This window comes from Danio rerio, chromosome 5, assembly GCF_052040795.2.
Source record: "Danio rerio strain M-AB ecotype USA chromosome 5, GRCz13ab, whole genome shotgun sequence".
Taxonomy (NCBI): domain Eukaryota; kingdom Metazoa; phylum Chordata; class Actinopteri; order Cypriniformes; family Danionidae; genus Danio; species Danio rerio.
In genome coordinates, this window is record NC_141025.1 from 8194499 (window position 1) to 8210037 (window position 15539).

Below are 15539 nucleotides of genomic sequence, written 5' to 3' on the forward strand. Positions count from 1 at the left end.
ATGCACTAATGGCGAATATGCGTAAACAGAAGCGCAAAAATCTGCATTTGCTGACAGACAGATTGAGCTACTTATCGCAATTATAGGAGATGTCGGCCCGACAATATTTAATTGGATGAACATTTTTTTAGTTTTATGCCTTATCCAGAATATTAAAATACATACAAACACATTTAAATCATTTACTGTAATCATTTCTATTGGACCGTGAAGAGACTTTTAGCCAGCACAACAAAAAATGCTTCTGAACACAATCACCTACTGCACCTTTAAGTACCAATTCTCAGTAACTATTGTTTTTTTTTGTTTGTTTGTTTTTTTTAAAGTGCAGTATGTAAGTTTGACACCTGGTGGTTGAACTAGGTATTGCACTCCTGGTTCAAAACGCATGCAAGTGCAGGTTGCCAGATTGACAACATCAACAGGAGTGTGCCTGACTATAGGGCCTAAGGGCTGATTTATGGTTGATTTAAATCATATTCTAACTAGAAGCGGCTGCACGCGATAGAAGAAATATTTTCCAAATTAAAAGGAGTTTTTGGCTTTTACCAACACCTGAAATTTATATTTTAGAAACGGCTTCTATTTCTTGCTGCTGAACAACGAAAAACTATGACAATGATCATCTCAGGTACACCTCATGTGCTTTATTCAATTTTAAATGCTTATTTTTAATGCTAAGGGTTTGAATGCCATTTTACATGACATTTTTGCCATACTACTGAGAGCAGCAGCAGATATATATATAATAAAATAAACAAAAATTAAACCCAAAATAAGAAATAATGTGAAAAAAGTAATAAGAAAATAAAATAAACCGTTTGAAATTGAGCTTTAGAAACGTGACTCAAAACCAACACATATCAGTAATTCAGCATCTACATTTAATATTGTTAAAGAGGTTCAATATGTATTAATTAGATCATAAACCTTACAATTTCGCTGGAGTGCAGCGACTGCACTATTCTGTGCTTCTGAATGGCTGTATTTAAATTTCTGTCATGTTTCATCCGGTGCAAACAAATTGCTCATCACTGCAAAAACATGTTGTTAGGACACGGGTTACAATATAACCTGCTCAGCTAATGTTTATGCTTGTAATATTTTTATTATTTGCTAGTTAATAAACTCACGTGGAGCTCTGAATCTGCGTCTCATTTTGGGGCCTGATTCTGTCCACCGAAGGTCACAATTTCAGTTTCCAGCACACATTTTAAGATTGAATAAATCAAATATGCTGTTTTCCACCAAGGCAAGCCGGGGAGCTGAAATCTAATTGGCTAAAGTGGCAGTGGGCGGGATAAATGACAAAACAAAGAAACTCAAAGAAAATTCTTTTGTATTCATTATTTTAGTATATAAAGTTGATTTGAAAGAGAGAAGCAGATTTTTCCTGTCATTATGTGCACAAATAGTGAGCAATAGGGAAATAGTGGATTTCTTTTTTATTTCAAGTCTTTTTTACTTTAACCCAATGAAAAGCAATAATGTATAACAGTGTCATAATAATATCGTTGTTAAAATTTAATTATGTTTTGTTTGTCGCATATAATCAACTATTTATGTGATGTGGGTAAATGGTGTGTTTCAATCTGGTGACCACTGCAAGTATATTTTAAACCTGTAGGAAGCACTGATTTAAAAAAAATAATAAAATAATAATTAAAAAAAAAACATTATAAAAACCAAAGGGAAAAAAACTATATAATTTGTGAAAATAGTTATATTTATTAGAAAATATATTAACTTTTTTAACATTTATTAATTTATAACAAAAATAATTGTTTTATAAATTATAATTATTTTTTTCTATGTTTTTTTTTCTTTTTTTGTATTATTATTTTACCTTTTAGTATTCATTATCTTAGTACACCAAGTTTTTCTTAGTCAAATAGATTAAATATATAAAATTTTCACTTTAAAATTTGAGTAAAATAAGTAAAATAAGGACAGACCCAACCTCTGGGTTACAGTTTTTTGATTTTTTAAATAATTTTATTATCCAGCTTCAACCCCACTGTTGGGTTTGTCCATATTTAACCCAAATTTAAATCAAAATAGTTCCACATTTTTTTCGAGCATGTGTATATATACGAGGGGCTCGTTTCCCTATCATGGCATTGCAGAAGGATGTGTGTTAAGGTGACAATAGGAGCGAATACAGTAATCTGAGTTTGACAGCTGGGACTCGGGTTACCTTTGCTAGATGTAATGAGATAAAATGCATAGGGAAGTGTTTTTGTCACAGCTGGAGAGCGAAAGCAGCTGATTGGCTGAGTTTTCCCCCCTGCTGAGCCAATGAGAGGGTGATATTTTTACCCGATTCCCTTGAGACGAGCACGCAGCAGCCTCCAGGTTCACCGCTGTGAAACACGCACACATATTCATGCATGCACACACTTGGGTTTTCATGTTGTATGGGGTCTTCCTATTGCTGTAGTAATGTTTATACTGTACAGACTGTATATTGTGTCCTGAACCTAGAAAGTGGACTAAACCTAAAACAAGTAAGCTGTCCCAAAAAATCTGAAGAATTGTGTTATTTCAGCTCATTTTAAATAAGTAGTTTGAACAAGCAGCCAAAATAGTTGTTTGAGAGTATGCTGATCCCCCACAATGTTATGAATACCAGGACTACACACACTCAAACACATTTACTCGCACACAAACACACATTTATGCTAAGAGCTTGTATCATTTGCCTTGATGGCTCGATTTCTGTATGTGGAGAAATGTGTAACCTAGTGAGCCGCCTAACTAGGCAGCATTTTAAAGCATCATTGACTTGCCTGTTCCAAACTGTAGGCAGCGTAATGATGTGGCCCTGTAAGAAAGCTCATTTTGGCCACATATTACATCCATCTTTCATAGATGAAGCAATCCCAGAAGCAATTATTTGTTGAAGATGACACACAGGTATAGCGTGAAATTATAGCATATATGGGTCAGAGATGAAAAGAGGTTTATATAGAAAAAAATAAATAAAAAATCTTGTCAGGCATATTTAGAACAAGAATTGTTTGGTGACACACACAGTGCAGGACCAAAAATACTTAGTGTCATTGTATATCTTTATACATATTTTTTTGCACTGTCATTCAAATTTTTACACATTTATCAGAAAGACTTTTATTTTTATTATACTAAATATAATATAATATAGTATCATCACTTACTGTAATATTTAAGATACTTAAAGTCAAAATAAGTGTATTTTAATAAAGCAGGGGTCTTAAACTGCCGGCCCGCCCTCCTTCTCTATTATATATTTTACATTGGAATTGACATCAGTCAAAAATATATCAAGATTCGGCCCTTCCAATGTTTTTGAATCACTATCATTGTTGTGCCATTTGTGGAACGTGAATGAAATGTTTGAACCTAATCTCAGAGGAGCCTGATAGAAAATGCTCATTTACAAGAAAAGAGGTCTGATAGATTTAGAGCAGGGGTCACCAACCTTTTGGAAACTGAGAGCTACTTCTTGGGTACCGATTAGTGTGAAGGGCTACCAGTTATTAAAAAACAAATTTTCTTTATTTACTTTTAATTATGTGTTATTAATAATAATTAATAATAATTAATAATAATCATCTATGTGAAGACATTGATCATGTTAATGATTTCTCACAGTAGTTGTCAACAATGATTTAACAAGTTAGATAAATATCAATATGCAACACTTCATTTGTCTGAAATTGTTTTTGAAGTTTTTTTTTTTTAATATATAACGTAAAGTAATTTTCAAATTTACACCAATGCAAGTGTGATTTTAAAAAGAATATTTATACAAATATTAGATGCAGCTTACTCAAATGTGGTGCTATGGTGAGCTATTTTTAGAACAGGCCTACGGGCAACTCATGTGAACCTGTCGGCCTACCTGGTGCCCACGGGGCACCATGTTTGTGACCCCTGATTTAGAGGGTTTTGCATCTGAACTCTTCATACATATGTATGTATATATATATATATATATATATATATATATATATATATATATATATATATATATATATATATATGTGTGTGTATGAAGTGTATGTATATATATATATATACATATATATATATATATATATATATATATATATATATATATATATATATATATATATATATATATATATATATATATATATATATATATATACACACACACACACACACACACACACACACACACGCACAACGCGCACAACCCATTGAGTGAGGGAGGAATCCCTTCAGATTCATCAACACGCAAAATCACGTTCATCAAATTTGCTTAAACTAAGCATTCTAAAGTATGGCTGTATTTTACAAGCAAAGATTCTGACAAAGGAACATGAAATAGATGCTTTATACACACACATATATATACACACACACACTTTTCCACTCTTTGTTATAGTTTTACAAAAAGGTAAGGGTGTTGAGAGGAACAATTGCCAGTAAAGTTACCCAAACTATATCTGCTATTAAACTTTTAGTAAAGCAACAACTGATTGGAACATAAAAATAATAATAATTATTATTACTAATTTTAACAGCCACAGATATATTTCACCAGTTGTGAAGAAAAAAAACATGCTGATTTGTTGATTTGTGACAGGTAAGGCTTGAATTATAAACATATATAAACTAAATCATAAACTGCTGTCCTAAGATGCACCAATTGCATCACTTTTGCTTGTTCTTGAATGTTAAAATGGCTCACCTATGAATTGTCAGTCACTGAAATGACCCCCGGCTATTTGATGTTATTTTATTTTTATTACACGCTTCCCTTTTCACTATTTTATTTCCAAATCTTGTGTAACAAACTTTTATTTGACACCTTTACTTCATTTATTCATTCATTCATTCATTCATTTTCTTGTCAGCTTAGTCCCTTTATTAATCCAGGGACGCCACAGCGGAATGAACCGCCAACTTATCCAGCAAGTTTTTAAGCAGCAGATGCCCTTCCAGCCGCAACCCATCTCTAGGAAACATCCACACACACACATTCACACACACACTACGGACAATTTAGCCTACCCAATTCACCTGTACCGCATGTCTTTGGACTGTGGGGGGAACCGGAGCACCCGGAGGAAACCCATGCGAACGCAGGGAGAACATGCAAACTCCACACAGAAACGCCAACTGAGCCAAGGCTCAAACCAGCAACCTTCTTGCTTTGAGGCGACAGCACTACCTACTGCGCCACTGCTTCGCCCTGACACTTTTACTTGTCCTGAATATTTTTTGCCTCACTTTTTGTGAAATTTTACAGAACTAAATGGTACAGAAACCAACAGAAACCAAAATGGTATAACTTGTCTTTAAAGAAAAATATTTTTACCCTTTATAGTTGGCAACATTATTACCCCTCCCTTAAAATTTTTACAATTATTTTTCAAATATTTTCCAAGTAATGTTTAACACAGCACAGAAAAGAAAATCTGAAATTATTTTATTTGATTGGATACAGAACAAACCACTGTCATCCAGTTATATGCCTAATTAACCTAATTAATCTGGTAAAGCTTTAAAATTGCACTTTTATCTGAGCACTAGTATCTTGCAGTAGAGTAAAATAGTATGTCATGGCAAAGACAAAGGAAATTAGCTATTAGAAATCGTTTATTTAAACTATTGTTTTTAAAAATGCGGGAAAATTACTATTTTTTTACTATTTTTTTTTTTTTTTTGACTGATCTTGAGTTTTTTGGTTAGAATAGTTCCAGTTTTGGGTTTTATACTTCTAATCTGATGTATATTCCCAAATATATTTTAGTAAAGCATCCTAAAAAACAAGTGCATACAGCACTGGAATGGTGAAATGATGGCTGATTTTTTTATCTTTGGTTGAACTTTATTTTTGGTTTTATTTTTGGTTTATCTAAGCGTTGTTCAATAACCTTATTTTCCATCTCCTGATTCTCAGTATTAGCAAGCCACGACTTCTACATCTAAACACCGTGTCTGAAGATATCCCACAAGTCTCTAACCTGCTTGCAGTTTCCTCTTAATGTCTTCGCAATGTTCTCTTTGTAAAGCGTTTGCTGTATGGTTTTTCCAGATTACTGCAGCTCTGAGTCACTGTTGCCCCGAGGAGTCGCTTTGAAGCTAATTAAAACGTTTGATAATTTGACTGTTTTGCATGGGCAGGGACTGCATGAGGATGTCCTGGTGATTTTATAGATTGTACTAATGTCTTGATTCTTTTCTCTACTTCTGTTTAATCGCAGGTGGAATGGCTAAAGAACGAGGAGATTATTGACCCTGCGGACGATCGCAATTTCTACATCACCATCGATCATAACCTGATCATTAAACAGGCTCGACTGTCTGACACTGCAAACTACACCTGCGTTGCCAAGAACATCGTCGCTAAGAGACGCAGCACCACAGCAACAGTCATCGTTTATGGTGAGTGTTTGGTTGTATACACACACACACACGCATGTGTATATATATATATATATATATATATATATATATATATATATATATATATATATATATAGTACTCAGCAAAAGTTTTAGGCCATCTCTTTACCACAAGACCAGTCAAAAGTGTAATATTTTAGACAATTTTTTTATTATCGTAATTTATACATGGTGGATAAATTATCTTTTAATTTCTGACTGGCTTGTTAGGAAAGGAGTTAGATAAGGTTACAGTTTGAATTATTTTGGTTGAATTGCTTAGGACATGTGAAAGATGGATGTGTTGGAGAGAGGCTGTTCAGTTTGAGCTGCATTTGAATGGTTTGAGTTGCTTTTCTAACACTGTTGTTAGCAATATTGTCTGAATTGTGAATGTTGAAAAGTACAGATTATTACGGTGGCCGGGAAGTGCAAAACAACATCACAAAGTTTAAAACACTTTAACAATGCTCGAGACAAATTTACATTTTGAAAAACATGTTTACCTATCATCAGACACAATTACATAGGAAAAACAATTTTACCAAGGATGTAACAAATTTACATTTTAGAAAACAAATTAACAAGACGCAAAACACTTTTACAAATCCCGAAACAAATTTACAATTACAGATTCTCTACGGAAAGGGAATCTACCACACCCCGGAAGTGACGTAGAATGTACCACACACCGGTAGTGACGCGGGGGAAAGTTGTTGTTGTTGTTGCTGGTGAGCGCGGTAAATTCGCGCTGTGGAGTACATGGTGTAAACGAAGTTTATGGTGACCAAACATGGACTGTGGTCGAGGGTTGTTTTGCCCGTTTTTAGGCAAATACATGAGCAGCTTAACACGGTTTTACTTTGCGTGTGGTCGGTGTTCAGAGTTTATAAAGGACGCGGACCAGACGGAAACGCCAGACCTTGCGCCAGACATGCTGCATCAATGTGTTCAATATTTTAACGAGAACCACTCGTACGCTGTAATCGTGAACATGATGTCAAGTCTACACGTTGTAAACCTCTGCTTGAGGACTCTTAACAGTAAACTGAAAGAAGCCGGTGTTACGGTTTAACTGGTGTCCGTGTGATCTGGGGACCCTTTTCAAACTATCCACGTTTGCAGATTGGCAGATTCGTCAATTTTTCACATCAACAAAACATGCCCATACCGAATAAAGATTCTTATTACTTGGTGTCAGTGTATCATTGTTGATTTAATATTTATGTGGCATAACAGCATAAACCAAAATTAATCAAAAGAAATAATTATAATTGACATGTCAAGTCAAAAGGTTCTACACAAGTATCAACCGACTTATCCAACTGAGCTACTCCGGTGTACAGGTTGAGATTGGTTTTGGTATCTTTATCAGTCAACATATGCCGTGCTTTAATTGTTTTTATGTACTTGCATTTACATGTTTCCATGCACTCTCACGCCGATATTTTCTCAGAATAGCTCTAATTTATTTTATCGCAGTTAGTCAAACCATGATTTTTATAGTTGTAGACTTGTGGAAATCTGTCTACAAAGTCACACACTAGCTGGATATTATTGATATTTTCCAGTGTGTGTGTTACATTCCGGGACACTGCCGGTGTGTGGTACATTCTACGCCACTTCCGGGGTGTGGTACATTCCCTTTCCGTAGGGAATCTGTAATTGTAAATTTGTTTCGGGATTTGTAAAAGTGTTTTGCGTCTTGTTAATTTGTTTTCTAAAAGGTAAATTTGTTTCGTCCTTTGTAAAATTGTTTTTCCTATGTAATTGTGTCTGATGATAAGTAAAAATGTTTTTCAAAATGTAAATTTGTCTCAAGCTTTGTAAAAGTGTTTCAAACTTTGTAATGTTGTTTTGCACTTTCCGGCCACCGCAGATTATGCTATTCCTTCTGGAAAGAACTTCAGTGGTAGTAGTGTTCATTTTCAGCATGATAATGATCCGCAAATTGCAATGAAATCCTGTTTGGAGAAAGAAAACAGCTGATGAAAGACAGAGAGTCATGAAATGGCCTCCACAGGGTCCAGGTCTGAACATTATAGAGATCACCTGCATAGAAAAAAATTATATATGACACTTAATCTAAAGAAGAACTCTGGAAATGCTAAAAGAAGCCTGATATTACACCGCATATGATTTCAGAAAACGTCAGGACAATTAGAACAAAACAGTTTAAGCTGTGCTTGGTGCCAAGGAAGGCCACATTAAGCATAGAGTCTTGCTTGAAGAGGAAATGTTGTGCTGTTTTTGGTTTTTTGTACATGTGTCCTGTTTTCTATTTGTTTTAATAAAGAGTCTGATTGATTATATATTGTGCAAAAGTCTAAGGCCAACAAAGCTGGTGTAGTGCTTAGGGCTGTATATATAGTAGAGGTGCTCCGATTCGCTGATTTTTTGGGCCAATCACCAATCAAATACACAATTACAGTGTGTATTTTTTTCCATCAAAACAACACAAGAAAATTTGTTTCAAATTTTGGGAAAATCCACCACAACTAACTTAGTGATTTTCAGCCTCAAAAATCAGACAAATGTCCCACAAAATGCTAGAATTGTTTTTCTATGTTGGCTTCAATCATAAATAATAAATTCTAGTGTTTGTTTTGCTTATTTTAAATATTTTTTAGGTGGAAAAGTTTAAATCAAACTGTAATAAAGTTCACGGCCCTTTGGCCGCCGGGAAGAAGGAGGTGGAGAACCAACGCAGTTTTTAACTGATTTATTAATAACAGTGACGGCAGCTCCTCACGGAGGCTGCCGTCTAAACCAAAACAAACGGACGGCAGCTCCTCATGGAGACTGCCGTCAAACTGAAAGCAAAAGTAAAATGCCTGGGCCCGGTCCTCTCTCGGCTTTCTCTGCCATCGTTCCTCCTTTTATTGTCCAGAGCTCCTTCCGTGGGATTCGAGGCAAGTGCGCACCGCAGGTGTATCCACTTACGTGGTGGCCTCACTCAGTTCCCATGGCTCTCGGCCACGCCCCCTCGCCACACAAACAGTGATATTTGTCAGTAGGGCATGGGCGATTAATCGAAAAGTAATCGAAATCGACATTCAGAACCTGCAATCAAACAAATTTTTCCAGATCGATTTTTTTTTACATTTACTTTCCCTACTGCATGTGGAGTCACATAATCCCACTTTGTTAAACCTTTTTTTCAAGGCTGATTTATACTTCTGCGGGCACTTTGCAGCCACATCTGATCTCTGGTCAAGTAGGACGATGGACCTATTCTTGAGCCTTACTTTTTACTACATTGACAATGATTGGAAGCTGCGCCAGAGATGCCTTGAGGCCGCAAATTTTCTGTCACATTAAAATTTTTATTTACATTAAAATATTTGTTTACAGAAGATGCAAGAAATGCACTTTTTAGAATATTATTTTATTTAGAAGAGATGCTGCTTATTTTCTACTTTTAATATGAAAAACATTGAAAATAATTTATTTTGTTTCCAAAATTGAAGTGCGAGCTATTTTTCCTTTTTTTTTTGTTGGTTTTAGGCAATGTGTGTTTTAATTTTAGTTGTTCAACAATCATAGATAGTAGGTAGTGTGTTTACTTCAATTATTTAAAATTATTTTAAATCAAGTAATGCTCCATTCATTCAGAAATATCTTATTTGTAATATGTGAGCTGATTTACTGTACAGAACTTGTCCGTGAAATAAATAATAAAATAAATAAAATTATCATTCATTAATTATAATCTAGTTGAAATGTTAAGTTAATTCAGATTTTGATTTGAGGCCTAATCGCCCAGCTCTATTTGTCAGTGTTTGCATATAAATAAAGAACGAAACTAATTATAGAAAAAGAACAAATTAAAAATATAAGTCAAGAAGCATTTCCCCAATTGAGGCTCAGTATGGATACGTACCCCTGTATACATTTCTGGACAGCCCCAAAAATGTCCTAGGAGCTATGTTTTTTTCCAGTTTTTGTTTTCGTGAGTTCACCAGATGCCGCTGTGTATGCTTCTTCAGATCTCAAATACCTCGCGAGTGCCATTTGCGCCTGCTGTTCTACTGTAAATTCATCAGAGACTGCTGTCGACTGACTCACTGACCGATCTTCCATCCCTAGACCCTTCCATAAACACAACCAATAGTGTTTTCAATAGCACAGATTGACCCAGAAGCCGTCAGCAGCATCATGCCACCCCCGTAGCGTTTGCTTTAAAGACAAAATTCAGCTATACATAGATCTGGCTACATAATTCTCACACTCCAGAAATGTATACGGGGTAAGTATTCACAATGAGCTGGTGTTCCGTTTTCTAGTCTTGTTTTAAGAAATTATTTGCCAAAACTAAGCAAGTTTTTTTCTTAAAACAAGCAATAAAATCTGCCAATGGGGTTAGGCAAAAACCACAATGGCAGATTATTTTGCTTGTTTTAAGAAAAACTCACTCCATTTTGGCATTTACTTTCTTAAAATGTTTTCTCATCTAGAAAATGCTTCTTGATTAAGGTTTTTTAGATATTTAGACTAGAAACAAGACAAAAAAATCTAATTAAGAAAACCTTTTGTCTGACTGTTCAAAAACATCAAATCAGAATATCTTGATTATTTAGCTTGCTTTAAGGAAAAACACGCTTTATTTTGGCATATTTTTTCCTAAAACAAGACAATAAGCTCTAGTTTGACGGTCAGGACGCGTTTTTGCTAATTTAAGGACAGGAAATCTGCCATGCGCTTCGGCGCATGGTCTAAAAGGGTTGAGTTTTATTTTCTTAATAAGTTATAGGTGTGTTTTGAGAATAAACCAATTAGAGTCTCATCTCCCATTGCCTTTAAGAGTCACCTGCGTCGCGCCAAGAGCGCATTCGCTATTTACAGGACGCAAAGTAAGTCTAAGTGGAAAAAATGAGCATTTCACAAGCAAACAGTTCACAGTTTTTTTAACAGAAAACTGTTAAACAGAGCATCTACTGCATGAGGATGAGAGATAATGGATCACTTTCACTTTCGCTCTTGGATAGGGAAACCTTTACGCACAGACATCAATTATTCTATAAATAAATACTTTTGTTTGTTAAACGCAAATATTCGTTTCAAAACTATTTCTAAATTCAGTTCTAATTTCCAGCAAACGAATAAATGAATAATAATAATAGCAAAATGTGCTCAAAAACCTGAGTTATATCCTAAAACACATGCTGTGCCCCATATGGTCTAAAACCTGACAGGTGGGCAAATCTGAGCTTGTTTTTAATAAAACAAATATAAATATGGATATAATAAATAATACTGCTAATAATAATAACATTATACAAAAGCAAATTGTTATAAATGAACTGAAAAAGCCTCCCGAGATAAAGAAGGCATAAAAGCAGTGATTTTTCATATTTATGTAGGCTAGAAAATAATATGTTTTGTAATATTTTAATCCTTTATATTTATATTCTATATCTATTCTTATTATATCCTATATATATCCTTAATATTTACATTTTTTCATATGTAAAGATATTTGCCTATTGCTCTCTTGTGCGTATTAAGCAGTGAGTAAGCGAGGCGCAACTCTGCGCCGGAGTTTAGACCGGGTTAGTTTTGGTCTAATGAAAAATCTATTAAAGTTTGTCAAAATAGCGACGCGCCAGCAGTCCGCCTCAGAACGCCTTCCTTTTGACACCAGAACGCCTATGGGCGCACAAATGAGCGCTAATGCATTTGCTATTTAAACAGCGTAGCGCAACGCCTCAAAACGACTCTTGCGCCAAGCTGAAACTACCAAAAGACTACTGCGCCGCACCTTGCACCACACTGCGCCGGGTGTATGATAGGGCCCAATATGTTTTGCGTGACTAGAAAACGCTTCTTGATTTAAGAATATTTAGATTAAAAAAAAAGATTTTAAAAAGCTAGGTAAGAAAAGCTGTTTTTGCAGTGTAGATCTTTTGTTTGGCTGTTCAAAACAGACATTATTCTACAAATGAAGCTCTATTAACTCTATTAAGCAATACATAAACTATTTTTTTATTATTTTTTTTTTTTATGTAAAGCCTAACCAGGGACGAGGGCTGCAAATTAGCTTTATGCTATATGCCCTATGTACACAACATCGGTTATCTTTGTATAACAATGTCAAGTGTATTGTCCCTGTAAAATAAACAAAAAATTAAAAACTAGATAAAAGCATTTATTTAGCTTCATGAAAAGATCCTAGAAAAGTCAAATGAGCAAATGCATAATCTAATCAACTTCATTTGTGCTAAAATACATAAACACCATGCTTGCTAGCTTTGCTATGGGAGGCAGAGTGAGTCAAAGGAACTAATTGAAAATGAGATGTACTGTATGCATGGATGAATTGTGCACTACAAGATCTATAATGTGCTTTTTGAAAACAGACTGAGGGAATTTTCATTTCATGCCGATTTAAAAAGGAAACAACAACAAAAAAAGCTCTTTTGTAAGCAGAGGATTGCGAGCTGGAAAGGGTTTTTTTGGCAGGTTGACCACGGTCAAGTGGGAGAAGAGCTTTCATGAAATTCATTAAAAAGTTTCCAGCTTGTAATTATAAGTTTGACGAAGACATGAATGGGGGGCTTTTTTACTAGCTGGAAACTCATAATTACGGTAATTTTGACATGGTGTGAATGCATCATTACAGTCCTCGCAAATTCTTTTTCTTTTCAGCACCTTCCTGCAATTAATTGAACAAAAACAGCTTGTACAAACTACAAATGTTGTTTTGCAGATCATTTTAGCCCTAGGTGTCTTTTTTTCATATTTTTTTAAACCTTATTTTAGAGTTTTATACAGCTATGTAGCATTACGTTTGGTCAATTTAGATCTTTAGATGCCAATTGCTTTAAATCCTACAGTTTATTTTTTTATTTTTTTTTTTACATTTTTAAAAAGCTTATTCTTGAATTTTATACAGAAATCTACCTTAAATCTTGTCGCCAAGTTTTTGGATCAACAAATAATAATTTGACTTCTAGTGGATCATTTGGTAGCAGAAGTGGCCCATATGAAAGGCATAGGCCTTCAGATTACGCTTTATTTTACCAAAATAAAATATGATCATGTCTTGATTTATGATGATTTGATTAGGGCAGTAAGGTCTGAGTCTTCGTTTACACTTATACGTTTTAGTTTTAAAACGGCATTTTAAAATGAAAACGATCTGCGTCCACAGTGGTGTTTCACTAAGCATTTCTTAACAACTTTGCGTCTACATTACACTGCTGAAAACGCACATCCCGTGACCACACGCACAAACTCTGGCATGCACTGCAGCATGCTTTGAGCACATCAAGCCATATGAGACCTGTGCACGTCAAACTGTTCATCTGGATCTAATCTCACTATATTTGTTAAATGTGATATTTAGTTCATCTTGTTGTCTATATCTAGCCACATTTTCCCCTACATTGGTCTTCTGAATCTATTACTTGTTCTCAGGTAATGTGTTTTGGCTGAGTGCAAAGATGAGTTAATGTAACAGCGTACACTGATTCTGCACATTTGACTGATCGCTTGCATTTTTTCCTATAATATATAATCTTGTTGTATGTTATACTTTTATAATGGCCATTATTGATTATTAAAGCTGATATTCAGCAAAAGAGAGGGCATGTTTCGTATTTTCAATGATAATGAAAGGAGGCAGTTATGTTATAGACTCTGTTTTGTTAGAACTATGCATAAAGATGACACTCATATTAATATGTAGCTGCACGACGCCTCAACATTTTTGGTGTCTGTTAAGTTAATATCAAAATGAAAATAGCAGTTCCTTCATGTTTTCATTTTATTGTTAAGAAATTGAAACAGCATAGACAGGGTGATCTGAATGAGGTTATAAAGTACACTGTTCCCTTTGAAGATTTACCCGATGTGTCCTCGGGAGTTTGTTTTCCACATCAAACTTGCGAAGTCTGAACTCACAAGGAGAGGATGCAGGACTGAACTGTGTGTAGGCTACTTAATATCGAGGGAAAAGCCCCAATCAGAAAGGCGAATGTCGGCAGCCCCACCTCCGTTTTCAGATGTCTCCGTTTTCCCCCATCCACACTAACACAGAGCAGCAGCGTTTTAGAATTAAAACGGCCTCTTCAGCAGTTTCAACTTTTCACTTAACAGAAATCATGTACAGTACACTATAGAACACGGGTGCCCAAATTTTTCTTAAGAAGGGTCAAAAACAAAACTTAATTGAGGCTAGTGGGCCGAAGGTAAATATAGTTGCCATAGGTAATTTGGTAATTTATTATTATTACATTAAAAATGACTAGAAAACATAGCTTTATCTCAACTAATACAGTATAACGAACGTATTACAATAAAAACAAAACAATCTAATTTTTAAGAGAATTACACTAGTTTTAGCCTTGATTTGCTTGTCGATGTCTTCTGCATAGTCCTCTATCTAGGGCTGGGCGGTTTTTCCGATTAATTCAAATTTACGTTTTAAGACGATTTAATTTTGAATCAAATCGAGAAATCACGATTTTTAAAAATATATATATTTAATACATTATAATGGCACCAATGCGCTTTGGTTCACTCCATGAAGCAGGAAGCACACCAGAAGCGTCTCTCGGCGCCGCGCAGCACCACTCAGCGCCATGGATTTTAGAATTCTAAACAGGTTTCTATACACACACCGGCATCACCCAGCCACGATTCAGGACGCAGGTCATATTTCAGCACCGCCACAGAGCGCCATATGATTAGTTTCATGTTAAATATCATGCAAATGTGCGCGTTTGGTGTATGATAGTTTAAACTGTCATGTGCATGCCGTGTTGCGGCACTTCTGGTGTGCGACCTGCTTGACTGCCTGTTAAAGCGCGAAGTCATGTAGGATTTCACTTGTTGTATTAGTCTGAATCACGCCTGTGTGGATTGTCAAGACATTCCCTCATCAAGTCGATAAACTCGATCTCAACATGTATGAAGGACGTAAAAGCCTGCCATGTGAAAAAACGCGCCAATCTTTTGGTTTGAACACGAGCAGAGGTGAGGGCCAGTAGCAGTGAAAATGAAAGTACCCGCCCCATGACGTCATTTAGCGGACCTAGTTGACAACCAGATAGTTCAAGCAGCATAATACAGAGAGTGGAGCAAAGCGCATCAAATGATCGATATTTTAAAGGGGAAAAAAGAAAAATAGATTAAAT

The 15539-nt window shown here is 35.2% G+C and overlaps 2 protein-coding genes across 13 annotated transcripts in view; both read left to right on the top strand.

The window, feature by feature from the left end:
- Positions 1–15539, top strand: part of smad4b (SMAD family member 4b) — a 724234-nt gene that overhangs the window by 510479 nt on the left and 198216 nt on the right. The window lies entirely within an intron of this gene.
- unc5ca (unc-5 netrin receptor Ca) overlaps positions 1–15539 on the top strand; it is a 473679-nt gene that overhangs the window by 347093 nt on the left and 111047 nt on the right. For all 11 annotated transcript variants that reach the window (XM_087253142.1, XM_087253139.1, XM_087253140.1 and 8 more), the window contains one exon: positions 6219–6399. In XM_087253142.1, the coding sequence (XP_087109268.1) occupies positions 6219–6399 (181 nt within the window). The remainder of the gene's footprint in view (positions 1–6218; positions 6400–15539) is intronic.